A 15758-nucleotide genomic window follows, 5' to 3' on the forward strand; every position below is an offset into this window, starting at 1 on the left:
AAGAACAAAACGGCATCCTCCCATATTTAATTTTTAAAGCTGTAAGAGCTGAGTATTTCCTGCTCATCTCTTCCTTTAAACCAGCGGTTCTCAACCTGTGGGTCGCGACCCCTCTGGCGGTCGAACGACCCTTTCACAGGGGTCGCCTAAGACCATCCTGCATATCAGATATTTACATGACGACTCATAACAGTAGCAACATTACAGTTATGAAGTAGCAACGAAAATAATTTTATGGTTGGGTCACAACATGAGGAACTGTATTTAAAGGGCCAGAAGGTTGAGCACCACTGCTAAACCTTAGTTACAGATTTCTCTTAAATTGGGTTTGTTGATTTAAGAGAAAGTGTTGGCCCTGCTATGGGGCAGCCTAATGAAGGACAACAAAGACTACCTGGCTCTCAAGGTACAAACTGAGAGCGCCCTCCTTCCTTAGATAAGTCAAAATCCAGAAGGAGTATTCTCTTTAAAAAGTCCCCAACCTTTTCCTTGTGACTGTCCGTCCACCCATGGCTTTCCCAGCCCCCACCCCCACCTGTCAGCGAGCTGCCCTCCCCCCTCCCCTGACCCACAGCACACCCCTCTCTTCTGAAAATAAACCCAGCAGCCTTCCTCTTCCCCCGCTGGCCCTTCTGACACAGCCAGTCCCTCTCCTGGCGTCACCAGCATTCTCTTCCCCCTCCGGCTCTCTCTCCTCAGCTCTACTGTTTCACAAGCTCCGCTGGGCTGTTCCCTCCCTCCGGGCAAAGCCCTTCGAGTCTGACCTGGACAGCTGCCCTTTCCGACTCCCAGCTGTCTCTTCTGGAAGCCGGGTGGGGGGTGAGGGGTGGGGGTGGAGAGTAGGGGGGCTGTTGGAAGCAGTAAGTGAAACACTGTACACATGGCATGCTCAGAGCGGCATCAAGGAGTGCTACTGAAAGGTGTTACTAAACACACATTCAGGGAAAATAACATGAATGTTTCACACGGTATCACAATCAATGGGCAGGGCGCCTGAGCATGCCTGGCACCGGAGTGACCCTGGCCAGCTTGCGGGTGGCCACAAGCATCCAGACACCTCAGGGGGGACACCTGGGGCCAGTCTGACCTTGCAAAGGAGCCCCTTCCCAGGTTACAAAAGACTCGATAAAAGAATAAAACAATAAAAATACACACAGAAGCAGAGAAGGGCCCTACATGGTCAGGGCAGAGTGGCGTCCTGGGCTGGGAAGCGGGTGAGTTCAGGACAGGGACATGGGAAAAGGACAAGCAGATCAGACTTCAGCGCAGTCCTTTATTCCTGTACGGCGGATGCTTTGGGATCCAGAATGCGAAACGCATGGCACATGAAGGGAACGACACCCACAGTCCTGGGATAGAGCCCCCCTTCCCCACTCCCCCGCTGCTAACTAGAGTGAGCAGAACGCTGGGGTGGGTGGAGTCTACAGGGAAGGCGACTTGCTTTCACAGCTCTGCAGCCTCTCGGTGCCGTGCAAGAACCTGGCAAATATAAAAGGATCCAGGATTATTCAAGGTCAGAGACAAGCACTTGCCCCGCTGGGACTGGCAGCAGACACTGTGGTAAAGAGGCCACCCTCTGAGGCGGGGCAGCACAGGGCCAGCAGCCAGAGGCCTGACCCATTTCAGCCCTTAAAGTGGCATCTCAGGCCTGTTCACCCACAGGCAGCACTCTGCTTATGGAGAGTATTTTTATCTTATGAAAAATGTGGCTGACCTTTAAATAAAAGGTCTAAGGCGACTTTTTCAGCTTCTAAGGCAAGTTGGCTAACATCCAAAGGATGATCAGCTGCCGTCAACTGACACAGCAGCAGGTCCCAAAGCAACACCAACACCGTGTCCACAGAACAGTAACCTGGCAGAAGGTGGGAAGCAAAGGCCATGCACAAGCCAGCAACCCAGAGGCGTGCTTTCGAGAGAGGAGTCAGTTCAGGCTCCACACAGGCTTGTTAGCCCTGGGGACAGACAGACACAAAAGCACTGGGCTTTCCCTCTCCCCTTACGGGCAAAGAGGGGACGGCGAGTGCAGAGCCTGCAGGGATGTCTGGAGGTGGGTGTGAGAGCTGTGAGGACTGGAGCAGGAGGGCCTGAAAGCTGATGAGCAGATGGAGGGAGCGGTCTATAGACTATAGTAAAAACGAGTACGTGTGCAGCCATGCTCTAGGCCAGTCTCCACTGGAGACACCCAGAATGGTTACAGTTATGTGCGGGGCTGGGGGTGTGGGGTGTGGGGGGGGAGTGCTCCTGGCATCTACGGGCTGGAGCCGGGGATCCTGCTAAATACCCTGCAGGGCACAGAACACCCGCCGCCCCCAGCCCGTCACCATGCCAAGGCTGAGAAACCCGGCTCCAGCCCAGAGGCTGTCACCTGGGTCCCACAGCATGTCTCAGTGTGGCTGATTTGTATAAACCCCAGAGCCGTGCATCGTTGCCATCTCAGTGAGGTGACATGCTTTGCTGAGCAGGGTGTGCGGTGTAGCTTAGAGAAAGCTACGACTGAAGACGTAAGTGTAACAAACAACCTGCTCCAATGCAGAAAGGGCAGCGCAGAAGTGAGCAGTGCCCTAGCTATGGGTGTAAAGAAATGCTGTCAAGTTTGCCAAAATTCTGATACTCAAAAACAGAGCATGGCCCTGGCCGGTGTGTTCAGTGGTTAGGGCGTTGGCCTGTACACCTGGAGGGTTGTGGGTTTGATTCCCAGTCAAGCTCAGTTGTAGGTTCAACCCCCAGCCCCGGCTGAGGCACATGCAGGAGGCAATCAATTGATGCCTCTCTCTCACATTGATGTCCCTCTCTCTCTCCCCTCTCCTCCCTTCCCTTTTACTCTCTCTAAAAATCAATGGAAAAAATATCTTCGAGGGAGGATTAACCAAAATAAATAAATAAATAAAAAAAGCAGGGAGCAGCTGACCATCTTTATCACGTACCCTGCTGACCTTTTCCTGATTGGTATTTGCTTTCACCCCATGCTTTAGGCTGTAAATGACTACATAGAACAGAATACTGGAAATGCATAACTTAATTTCTATAGGACAACTCACATTTAATTTTATAGATTTATCTTCATATGTAAAGTAGGTATTCTTAAGTTCCATGATCTTTTAAAACAGATATTTCTAGGCTCAAAATAGGCCACTTTGTGAATAAGAAATAATACCAGTAGTTCATGGAGAAAACGCTTATTCATTATTTCATTCATTCCCATCTGGCATTATCAGAGGCGTGGGGTTGTGGGGATGTGTTATAAATTAAGGGAGAAGGAAGAGAAAAAAATCTTTGATTTTAGGCTTCTCAATAGGTACTTCCCTATTCTTCCAATCAATAGTTGGACAGTGTTGCCCTAACCGGTTTGGCTCAGTGGATAGAGCGTCGGCCTGCGGACTCAACGGTCCCAGGTTCGATTCTGGTCAAGGGCATGTACCTTGGTTGTGGGCACATACCCAGTAGGGGGTGTGCAGGAGGCAGCTGATCGAGGTTTCTCTCTCATCGATGTTTCTAACTCTCTATCCCTCACCCTTCCTCTGTAAAAAATCAATAAAATATATTAAAAACAAAACAAAACAAAACAATAGTTGGACAGTGTATCTTCATGTTTCACATTCCCAGGTATGGGGAGCACCATGCAGGGACTGGCACGCTAACAGAGGACGTGCTCCAGTCAGGCACCGAAGTGCAGGCACACGCCTCCTTCTGAGACAGGTCTGGCCCTGTGCCAGGGGCCCAGCATTGAGCAGACCTCCGGGCATGTGCCCTGACCAAGAATTAAACCCTGACCTTCTGGTTCACAGGTCAACGCTCAACCACTAAGCCACACTGGCTAGGCAGCTCAGCCATTTCTGAATAGCATGGCATTGGCAGGTACTGTTGGCTTCACTACCCTCCATGGGGAGAAAACACTGACCCCTTACAGGAGACTGGAAACGTGAACTGCACAGAGCAAAGCACCTGACCCAGGTGCCCACCCAGCTCCCACTCTGCATGACCAGGCTCAGAAAAGGACAACCGAGGTCCCTAGGCTCTGGCACCCCGCCCACTGCTGAGGCATTATCACAGGGACTAGGGGCGTGCACTGATTCAAGGAGAGGAATGGTGGCTCGTTTTGAAACCCACAGAATTCACAGAATTAAATATTTTTGACCTTCATGCTCTCTAGCCTACAGAAGTGGCCAGAGGTCGTGCCCTTGTGTTTCTCATAACCAGAGAAACCTTGTGCAATCAGCTCTGGCGGGCAGCACGGCTTGCCCCTGACTGCAGCTCCAGGTCCAGCTCCAGCTCCAGCTCCGTGCAGGCGCAGCGGCCGCGCCTGCAGGAAAGCCCGGCTCAGGCGGCTCGGAAAGCAGCCGCCTCCCCACTCTGAGGGAGACATACACGCCACCACCAGTGTTTCTTTTAAACCGAGGAGGCTGACATACTTGCAGGGGAGAACCCGGACAACATCATTCTGCTTATAGCTCTCTATGCAGACGGCACAGTGATCGAAGTCTGGGTCTGTTTCCTGAAACGCAAAGCATAGGAACCAAAGTCACACGCTGCAGCGAACAATGTATAAACGAAGAGAAGCAATTCAGACAAGAACCTCCCTGTGGCAACTCGAGGAAACGAGTGATTATAAAGTAAAAGGTTATAAAAACAATTTAATGTTTCTATTTGCTTAACTGGATCAACCCAAATGATATCTAAACCAGCCTACTTTGTCTTTATACTATGTTGTAACAATTCATACTAATGCTGTTTGTGTAATATCTTAGAAGTCAGAATTCCAATTTCCCCCCTACAACACATCATCTGTGCACTGTATTGTGTTCATCACCCCGTCAAGTCTCTGTCCTTCACTGTTTACCTCCCCAGACCCTCTTCTATGCCCCCTTCGCCCTCTGAATTCTAATTTCTTTTAAGATTCAAATGAGCTGTCACCCTGACCATTTTCCTATCTCCTTCCCCAGTCCCGCTGCATCCTATTCAGGTCTAGGAGGTGCCACTGCACACCAGGAGTCGCCTGTGGCTAAGTGCAGGCAGAGAAGACGACGAGCCCCCAGACGCTGGCTCTCCAGAAGGCCGCCCCAAGGATGGTCGCAGACTTGGGGTAGAAAACTCATGGGCTCCCCTTGATACTGGATCTTTTCCAGACTCAGGCAGACTCAGCCAGGTACTGGGTCATCCAGAACAACGGATGTCCCTCCTTCTCTGGTTTGGGGACAGGTTTCCCTGATTTGTCATTAGACAGAGCATTTCTAAGAACCTAAGCCAGGAAAGGTGACACTGTTGTGCCACCACCACGTGGACTGGAACTCAGGGGTGAACTCGTGGCAGGTCTAGAAAACACACACTGAGAAGAGGTGTTGGTTCTAGTGAGGAAGGAGTGCTTTGTGCTGGCCTGAGCAACGAGGCAGGATGAAATGAATGTGGCAGCTGAAGACCAGGCCAAGAGAGCGCCCAGGTGACAGTGCAGCTGTTATCATGCTGCTTACATTTTCTGCAAGTGCCTTTACTCTTTTCTTTCCCGAGTGTACAGTAAAGTTTACTGACCACGTCTCCACTTTCAGAAGCTGTGTCTTGAAAAATCAAATGTGGTGGTGTGAAGGCAATAGGAATAAAAGGGAGTCCAGGCAACACAGTGGTAAACCGACACTGGACAATAGCTGAATGATCCTTCCAGAGCTCTTTGCTAAAACATGAGAGTGGGTGCAGGGCAGAAGGTGATTTGACTCTATACTTCCGAAGATGAAATTTTTTCATTCTAGATAACCGTGACTGTACAGGATCAGGGTCTAAGTTTAAGTTGCCGCCCTGTCCTCATGGAGCAGAAGCAGGGCTGTTAACTGAGACTCCCCTGAAATCTGGACCTCTAGGTTTCCACGTAATGCTAAAGAAATAAAACACAAGGAGAGCTGGTGAAGTCTGAGAAAGCATAGCCAAAAACTGCAGGAGAAAGAGCGTTAGTCGATCTCTGCAGAAACATTTCAGGCCAGAAGGGGTGGCAGGAAACATCAAAGTGATGAAAAGCAAGGACCTACAACTAAGACTGCTTTACCCAGCAAGGCTATCATTTAAAATTGAAGGAGAAAGAATAAGAAACTTTTCAGAAAAGAAAAAGCTAAAGGAGTTTGTTATCACCAAACCAGTATTACAAGAAATGTTAAAGGGCCTGCTTTAAAAAGAAGAAGAAAAACCAGAAGAATAAAAGAAAAAGAAAATGGCAATAAATATGTACTTATTAACAATCACTTTAAATGTAAATGGCTTAAATGCTCCAAACAAAAAACAAAGGGTAGCTAAATGGATAAGAAAACAAGACCCATATATATGCTGTCTGTAAGAGACCCACTTCAGAACAACAGATACACATAGACTAAAAGTAAAGGGATGGAAAAAGATATTTTACGCAAATAGCAGGGGGCAAAAAAAGCTGGAGTATCAATACTTATATCTGACAAAACAGACTTTAAAACAAAGGCTATAGTAAGATACAAAGAAGGTCACTATCTCTATTATAAAACCCCTGTGGCCGTGGCACCATCACGCCGTAACGACCAAACGCCAAAGGCACCTGCTGAATGTCATATGATTTCCTCATGGGAACAAGGAAGTGTTGCTCTGTTCAATTCTCATCTTCCAATGGAGGCCAATTTAAGTGCTCCCGAGAAGGAACGGTTAGAGCAGGAAACTATTCTTATATCTGTCCACAACTGTCTTCAAGGTGGGTGGGTCTGTGTGCGCGGCGAGGCGCGCATGGGTGGGTGGGGATTTGACACTGTGTCCCACGGTGCACTGGGTCCCATGGTGCGCCGGGTTGGGGTCTTGCGCGATTTCGCGCAGTGGGCCTCTAGTATAATGATAAAGGAAGCAATCCAACAAGAGGATATAATCCCTGTAAACATTTATGCACCAAAACATAGGAGCACTTAAATATATAAGGCAAATCATGATGGTCATAAAGAGAGAGATCAACAGCAATGCAGTCAAAGCAGGAGATTTCAACACCCCACTGACATCAATGGATAAGTCTCCTGGACAGAAAATCCACAAGGAAACAGTGGCCTTAGATGACACACTAGATCAGATGGATTTAATTGATATTTCCAGAGCATTTCACCCCAAAGCAGCAGGATATACATTCGTTTCAAGGGAACATGGAACATTTTCTAGGATAGACCACATACTAGGATACAAGCATCTTCTCTGACCATAATGGTATGAAACTAGAAATCAATCACACAAAAACCCTGAAAAACATACAAAGACATGAATGGGTTAACAGTGAGATCAAGGAAGAAATCAAAGATAACCCTGAAACAAATAAAAATGAGAACACAACAACCCCAAATCTGTGGACACAGGGAAAGCAGTCGTAAGAGGGAAATTGGTAGCATTACTGACCTATCTCAAGAAACAAGAACAATCTTGCCCTGGCTGGTGTGGCTTAATTGATTATCATCCCGTGTACTGAGAGATCTCCAGTTCGATTCCTGGTCAGAGCACACGGCCAGGTTGTGGTCTCATTCTCCAGTAGGGGTTGTGCAGAAGGCAGCCAATAGATGTTTCTCTTTTTCCCTCTCCCTTCCTCTCGCTCTCAAATCAATAAAAACATATATTAAAAAAAAGAGAAACAAGAAAAAGCTCAACTAAACAATCTAACTTTATACTTAAAGGAACTTGAGAAAGAACAAGAAATAAAGCTCAAAGTCAGTAGAAGGAAGGAAATAGTAAAGATCGGAGCAGAAATAAACAAAATAGGCTCTAAAAAAAATTCAGCCTGGCCAATGCGCTCAGTAGTTGAGCCCTGACCCAGAAACCAAGAAGTCACCGGTTTGATCCCCAGTGGGGGGCGTGCAAGAGGCAGTCAATGATTCTCGCTCATCATTGATGTTTCTACCTTTCTCTCTCTCTCCCTTCCTCTCTGAAATCAATAAAAATATATTTAAAAAAAATAGAAAAGATCAATGAAACAAAGAGTTAGTTCTTTGAAAAAATAAACAAGGCTGATAAACGTTTAACCAGACTCATCAAGAAAAAAAGAGGACTCAAATAAATAAAATCAGAAATGAAAGGGAAGAAACAACTGACACCAAAGAAATACAAACGACTGTAAGAAAATAAAAGCTGTGGTATGTTTACACAATAGAATACAACTTGGCTGTAAAAAAGAAGGAAATCTTACCCTTTGCAACAGAATGGATGGACATGGAGAGCATTATGCTAAGTGAAATAAGTCAGTCAAAGAAAGAAAAGTACTATATGATTTCACTCATGTGGAATCTAATGAACAAAATGAACTACAATAGACATTTTCATAGTAGAGAGCAGGCTGACAGCTTGGGGGTGGGTGAAGGGGTTGAGTAAAATAGAAAAAAGAAACACGTATGGACACAGACAACAGAGAGGTGATTGCCAGGGGTGGGGCAGTGTTGGGGGTGATAGAGGAGGGTATAGGGTGATAAATTGTGATGGACAGAGACTTGACTTGGGAGTGGTGAACACCCAATACAGTGTACAGATGATGTATTACAGACTTGTGCACCTGAAACCTGTATAATTTTGTTAACTAGTGCCATCCCAATAAATTCAATAAAAAAGAAAAGAAAAAAAGAAAGTAGAGCAAGACAACACATGTTCCTGGCTACTTAGTGCATAAACAGCTCCATCAGAGTTCTTCCCAAAAGGATGCTAGGTGTTGCAGAAGAAAATTTTGTTGAATACCCTAAGTAAGGTAACTGTAAGTCATCGGTAAGCTAATAATAGCAAGCGCATTCAAAGTCCAGGAAAGGTAGAGAACTACACGAGGGTCTCCAAATGGCAGGCATAGTGAGAATAAGATTTCAGCCCGGCCGGTGTGGCTCAGCAGTTGGTTGAATGTCGACCTATGAACCAGGAGGTCACAGTTCGGTTCCTGATCAGGGCACATGCCCAGGTTGTGGGCTTGATTCCGTGTGGGGCGTGCAGGAAGCAGCCCATCAAGGATTCTCATTATTGATGTTTCTATCTCTCTCTCTCCCTTCTTCTCTGAAATCAATAAAAAAAAATACATAAAAAAATATTAAGATTTCCAAGAGAAGCTAGTTTAAAATAAAGCATTAGAGTATACTTGGAGAAAAATAATAGACTAACAAATGAGACACAATTGATATATTCTCTCCCACTAAATCAAAAGCAAATCTACGTTGTTGTTTTAATAGTGTTAAAGTTACTTCATTACTGTACCTTATCACCCTTCTTCACTGTTCTGGTTGTCAATTTGCTGATGGCTTTCTTGGCTGCATCTCCAAGACGACGCTATGGACATTGCAAAGAAAAGTAGACATTAAGTGCAAGATCTCCGAATAATGTTCTTTACTTTAAAATAATTAAATGTATAAAGTCCCTATCTACATCACTCTCCATGTCACAGCATATGAGAGGGCTCCAAAAGAGAATTGAAAGTTAGAGAAACTGGCAGTTTTCCTATAGACTCAGTATTCTGGTTGAATAACTAAAAAGGGAATATAGCTAAAGGGCCAGATGGCATAATCACTGCTGCGTTTTGTATTTAATAAGCATTGGGAACATTCCAGCATTATCAAAATCTACTTGTTGTACATGTCAGCGCTCCCAATAGTTTTTTATTCTGCTCCATGGACACCCTGGATGATGTTAGATGTTTAAGCTCCGTCTTGGTGAAAGGAAACCTCCAATGCTCCTTGAAATAGCTCATCACATTACCCGGTGTGGGAGAAGGGGCCTGGCCATGAAGCCTACTTCTGCCTGTCACTCAGGCTCTGTCATCTTAGGAAGGTCTATTTACCTTTCCAGGGTTGAGTCATTTTCATTTATCCGAGAGGGTTAAGTCAGAGAATCTCTAAGGCTGGACTGATGCAACATTTTGCCAGGCACAGAGAGCTAGTGCTGCCAGATACCAAGAATCCAAGATGAACAGACAGTGGACCTCTGATCTCGCAAAGCAAACGGAATTGGGGCCAGCCTCCTCCAACAGTGCGTACCCTCGGAGCATGGCAGTGCCATGCTGACGCAGGCCCGAGGGAGAGGGCCGAGGAGCCGTGCAGAGGAGGTGCTGAGGAAATGCCGCCTGAGCTCAGGCTGGGAAAACGGGCAGGAAGGAGTCAGATAAGGAAAAGCATAAGGGTCACCAGGGGGATTCCGACAAAGAAGAACCTAGTGAAGGCAGACAGTGTGACATGCAGGCACGTGAAGGGAGTTACAGGTCAACACAACCAGGCTGAGCACCATTTCACTGTTCAGATTAGAATGCTTGGCAGTCAGAGGCCCTACTAATAATTACCCGGGACGATCGGTGCGAATGGGCACCTGGGGACAAATGGTCCCTTGACACACAGCCAGATTCTACACTGTGGGGATCACAGGAGGAATACCTTGGGTTCTGTCCTGAGGATAAACAGTCATAAAAACATAAAAAATTAGGGGTAATTAAAAATATGCAAAGAAAATAATTTAACGAACTTCTTTGCACCCACAAACCAGCTTCAATGATCATTGTTTTATCTATATTTTTCAGCTATTCTCCCTCTTTACTGTATGAGAGGTTTTCAAAGCACATCACAAGCTTGTATAATTTCACGTATAAAGCCTTCACTATATTTAACAATGGGCTTTCATTTGGTGTCACTGTCTTATCTAACAAAATTAACAATAATCAATCAACCTCATCAAATACTCAGACTATACTATAATTTTCCTAGTTGTCCCCAGAATGTCTTTTTATAGTTAGCTTGTTTGAATCAGGATATGAAGTCCAAACACTGCATTTGGTTGCTATGCCTCTCAAGTAAGTCTCTTTTAATATATAAGAGTCCCCTCCATAATATATGTATATAAAAATGTATATATATATACACAGAGAGAGAGAGAGCCTCCAGATGCTTTATATCATTCTATCTAATAAAAGAGAAACATGGTAATTAGCCGTACCTCCGCTACCCTTCCCATCGGCTAATCAAGGCAATATGCAAATTAACTGCCAGCCAAGATGGCGGCCAGCAGCCAGGCAGCTTGAAGCGAACATGAGGCTTGCAGTCTGAAACATTGTTACAAATATAGAAGCTAAACAAAACCCCAGAAACCTGCTTTCAGCCAGCCAGGATCTCAGAGCTGGAGTTGAAACAGTGTTTCGATTATAGAACCCAAACAAACCAGATACCTGCTTTCAGCAGCCGAGGCCTCAGAGCTGGAGCCAAGCCTCAGAGCTAAAGCTGGCCCAGAATAAAAAAGAAAAGAAAAAAGGAGCGGTTGGGAGCTTCAGTCACCCGCCAACCTGAAAACAGCCCTCAGCCCCTCACCCAGACTGGCCAGGCACCCCAGTGGGGACCCCCACCCTGAAGGGGGTGTGACCAGCCGCAAACAGCCATCATCCCCTCATCCAGGCTGGCCAGGCACCCAAGGGGGACCCCCACCATGATCCAAGACACCCTTCAGGGCAAACCAGCCGGCCCCCACCCGTGCAGCAGGCCTCTATCCTATATAGTAAAAGGGTAATATGCCTCCCAGCCCCGGGAAAAGCAGAGTTGAGAGGCCTCCCAGCACTGGAATCAGCGGAGCAGCGAGGCATCCTGGCACCGGGATCAGCGTGACAGGGGGCAGTGCCCAAACCCCCTGATCGCCCTGCAGCTCTGTGTGTGACAGGGGGCGGCCCCCCCACCCCCTGATTGGCCCTGCTCTGTGTGTGATAGAGGGCGGCGCCCCAACCCCCCGCCACGGGCCCTGCTCTGTGTGTGACGGGGGGGAGCTCCCCAACCCCCTGATCGACCCTGCTCTGTGCGTGACAGGGTACAGAGCCCCAACCCCCCTGATGGGCCCTACTCTGTGAGTGACAGGGGGCAGCGCCCCAACCCCCTGATTGGCCCTGCTCTGTGTGTGACAGGGGGTGGCACCTCAACCTCCCCATCGACCCTGCCTTGAGTATGACAGGGGGCGGTGCCCCAACCCCCCATCAGCCCTACCCTGAGTGTCACTGAGGGTGGCATCGCAACCTCCCGATCCGCCCTGCTCTGTGCATGACAGGGGGCGGCACCCCAACTCCCCAATCAGCCCTGCTCTGAGCCCGACCAGGGGCTGCACCTAGGGATTGGGCCTGCCCTCTGCCACCCGGGAGCAGGTCTAAGCCAGCAGGGCTTTATCTCCCGAGGGGTCCCAGACTGCGAGAGGGCACAGGCCGGGCTGAGGGACCCCCCCTTCCTCCCGAGTGCACAAATTTTTGTGCACCAGGCCTCTAGTATATAATAAAAGGGTAATATGCAAATTGACCTAATGGCAGAACGACCAGTCACTATGATGTGCACTGACCACCAGGGGATAGATGATCAACACAGGAGCTGTCCCCATCCCGCAGGCCCCGATTGCCCGATGGGGAATGGCGAACTGGGGGTGGTGGTGGCAGACACAGGTGATGCCAGGCCAAGCCCCCACCCTTCTGGTCACTCCACACATAGAGGGCGACTGGCGTCGGGGACAGGGCTGGCGAGCGGGCGGGAATAGCCAACCTCTTGGTCCCTCCCCCCAACCAGCAAGCTCCAATTGCTTGATGGTGAGGAGGGAACCGGGGGTGGGTGGCAGAGGGGGGCAGAGCCGGCAGCCGGGGAAGATGGCCCTGATCTCAGGTCAGGCCTAGGGTCTGTACCCTGTGCACAAATTTCATGCGCCAGGCCTCTAGCATAAATATATATGTAAATAAGTATCAGCCTCATGGAGGTATAACTGACTTGTAATAAACTGCATATATTGTGTACAATGTGACGTTTTTACACGATCCAAAAAACTGTCACTATGATCAAGATAGTGTATCTAGCTCTAGCTGCTTTGGCTCAGTGGATAGAGTGCTGGCCTGCACACCGAAGGGTCCCGGGTTCAATTCCAATCAAGAGCTGGTACCTAGGTTGCAGGCTCCTCCCGGGCCCTGTTCGGGGCTTGTGCCGGAGGCAACCAATCAATGTGTTTCTCTCACATCAATATTTCTCTCTGTCTTCCCCTCTCTTTTACTTTCTCTGAAATTTCTGATTTTCCATAATCAATGGAAAAAATCCTCAAGTCAGGATTAAAAGCAAAAAAGAAAGATAGTGTATCTACCATTCCACCAATGCCCCTGTGGTTCTTACTCCTTTGTCCCCCCACCCTCCCACCCCATTGCCGGTGACTTATTTTCTGCTACTATACCTGCATTTTCATGAGTTTTACATAAGGGAATGATATTTACATTTATTTACATAGATGGAATGTACTGCTTTGTGTATGGTTTTTTTACTCAGTATAACTATCTTGAGATTAATCATGTTGCTGCATGTATCAACAGTTCATTTTTCCCTTATGCTATGCAGCATCCCACTATGCAGCATCCCACTATACAGATACACTGCAATTTACCTTTTTATGGGGCAGGAGTACTATTTTCGAGATTATAAAAACAACAACTTCCCCCAAAGAGTGAGGATATTTATTGATGAGAGAGAGAGAGAGAGAGAGAGAGAGAGAGAGAGAGAGAGAGAGAGAGAGAGAGAGAGAGAGAGAGAAACATTGATTTGCTGTTCTATTCATTGGTTGATTCTTATATGTTCCCTGATCAAGAATTAAACCTGCAACCTTGTTGTATCAGGACAACACTCTAAAGCCAGCGGTCGCCAACCTTTTGGACTTTCCGTGGATCACCAGTTGGTGACCGCTGCTTTAACCAACGAAGCTACCTGGTGTTCTTAGAGAAAAATCAATAAAGTTGATAAGCCTCTGGCCAAACTGAAAGGGGAAAAAGAGAGAAGGCATAAATCAGCAATATAAAAAAAGAGAGCTGATTGGTGGTGTTACTCTTATATCAGTCAGGGGCAAAGCAGATGTACAGTCCTTAGTTCATCCTAGCTTGATGCCTGTGTCAGTGGCCAGAGCTGTTTCATGCCTAGGCACATAAAAAAAAAAAAAAAAAAAGAGAGACCTGGCCAATGTGACTCAGTGGATTTGAGCTTCGGCCCCTGCATCAAAGTGTCATGAGTTCGATTCCTGGTCAAGGGCACATACCGGGTTGCAGGTTTGATCCCTGCCCTATTGGGACAAATGGGGAGACAACCAATCGATGTGTCTCTCTCACATCGATGTGTGTGTATCTCTTTCTCTCCTTTTCCTTCTACTCTCTCTAAAAATCAATGGGAAAAGTAGCCTTGGGTAAGGATTTAAAAGAAGAAAGAGATAATATCACTGCTGACTGTAAGGATCATAAAGGGAGTATTATGAACAACTCAATGGACAAATTTCAGGAAAGACACTAATGACCAAAGCTTACTCAAGATGAACAGATAAATTAAATAGCCCATATTACTAAAGGAAATTGCACTTGTAGTTTAAAACCTTTCCCCCAAAAGAGAACTCCAGGCAGATGGTTTCTGGGTATTTCTAACAAACATTTAAGGGGGGAGGGGAACTCTACACAAACTCTAGAAAATGGAAAAGGCAGGAGTACCTCCCATTTTCTTCTGTGAAGCCAGCATCATCCTGATACCAAAACTAGACAAAAGCATTCCAGGACAGAAAGCTACAGACCAGAATCCCTCTTGAACATAGATGTAAAAATTCAAAAAAACCCCTCAGCAAATTATATTTAACAATATATGAAAACGATAATTCATCATGACTGGGTGGGGTTTATTCCAGGAATGCAAGCCTGATTTAACATTAGAAAGTTAATCGAAGGTCCTGACTGGTTTGGCTCAGTGGATGGAGCGTTGGCCTACAGACTGAAAGGTTCCAGGTTCGATTCCAGTCAAGGTCATGTACCTTGGTTGCGGGCACATCCCCAGTGGGGGGTGTGCAGGAGGCAGCTGATGGATGTTTCTCTCTCATTGATGTTTCTAACCCTCTATCCCTCTCCCTTCCTCTCTGTAAAAAATCAATAAAATATATTAAAAAAAAGTTAATCAAAGGAGACATATGTAAAACTTTAGACAATAAATAAATTAAAAAAGTTAATCGATGTAATTTGGCATATGAACAGATAAAGGGAACCATATGATCTCTGTAGATGAAGAGAGGAAATTTTGCCAAAATTAAACATCAATTCTGGATTTTAAAGCTTTTAGCAAAACAGGAATAAGAGGTAGCTTCCTTATGCTGATGAGGAGCACCTATGAAAACTGACAGCTGTCATCATACTTATGGTGAAGACTAAACACTCTTTCCGAAGATGAGGAACAAGAGATCTGTGCTCTGACTTTTATTTCTACATTGTACTAGAGGTTCTGACCAACACAACAAGGAAGAAAGAAAAGAACCATTATTAGAAATGAAGAAGTAAAACTGTATTCATACACAGATGATATTACTGTCTATGTAGAAAATTTGAATAAGTCTCTTAAAAAGCTGCTAGAACTAATATGGGTTTGGCAAGGCGAGAGATACAAGATCAGTACACAAAAATCAATTTTATTTCTATATAAGCAACGAATGGGAATTGACTCTTTTCAGAATATCATTTTCATTAGCTTTTGTTAAATGGAGTGTTCTACAAATGTCTGTCAGGTCAAGTTAATTGATTATGTTATTCAAATCTTTTATAAACTCACGGACTTTCTACTTATTCTTCCAGTTATTGAGAGGGAGCATGGGAATCTCTGGCTATCACTGCAAGTTTACTTTTCACTGCAGTTCTATCAGTTTTCACTTTACTGGCATATTATCTTGAAGCTCTGCTATTAGCTGTGCAAATGTTTAGGTGCAATATCCTCTTACTAAATTGACCACTTTATTATTAAGAAGTGACTTGGTCCCTTGCAACAGCT

General features: G+C 46.2%; 1 protein-coding gene across 5 annotated transcripts in view; it reads right to left on the reverse strand.

Moving 5' to 3' along the window:
• RNF130 (ring finger protein 130) overlaps window positions 1–15758 on the reverse strand; it is a 145215-nt gene that overhangs the window by 41037 nt on the left and 88420 nt on the right. For all 5 annotated transcript variants that reach the window (XM_036315153.1, XM_036315155.1, XM_036315152.1 and 2 more), the window contains exons 4-5: window positions 9196–9267; window positions 4410–4492 (exon numbers count right to left, since the gene is read on the reverse strand). In XM_036315153.1, coding sequence (XP_036171046.1) covers window positions 4410–4492; window positions 9196–9267 — 155 coding nt within the window. The remainder of the gene's footprint in view (window positions 1–4409; window positions 4493–9195; window positions 9268–15758) is intronic.

The sequence above is a fragment of the Myotis myotis genome, unplaced genomic scaffold, assembly GCF_014108235.1.
Source record: "Myotis myotis isolate mMyoMyo1 unplaced genomic scaffold, mMyoMyo1.p scaffold_m19_p_6, whole genome shotgun sequence".
Taxonomy (NCBI): domain Eukaryota; kingdom Metazoa; phylum Chordata; class Mammalia; order Chiroptera; family Vespertilionidae; genus Myotis; species Myotis myotis.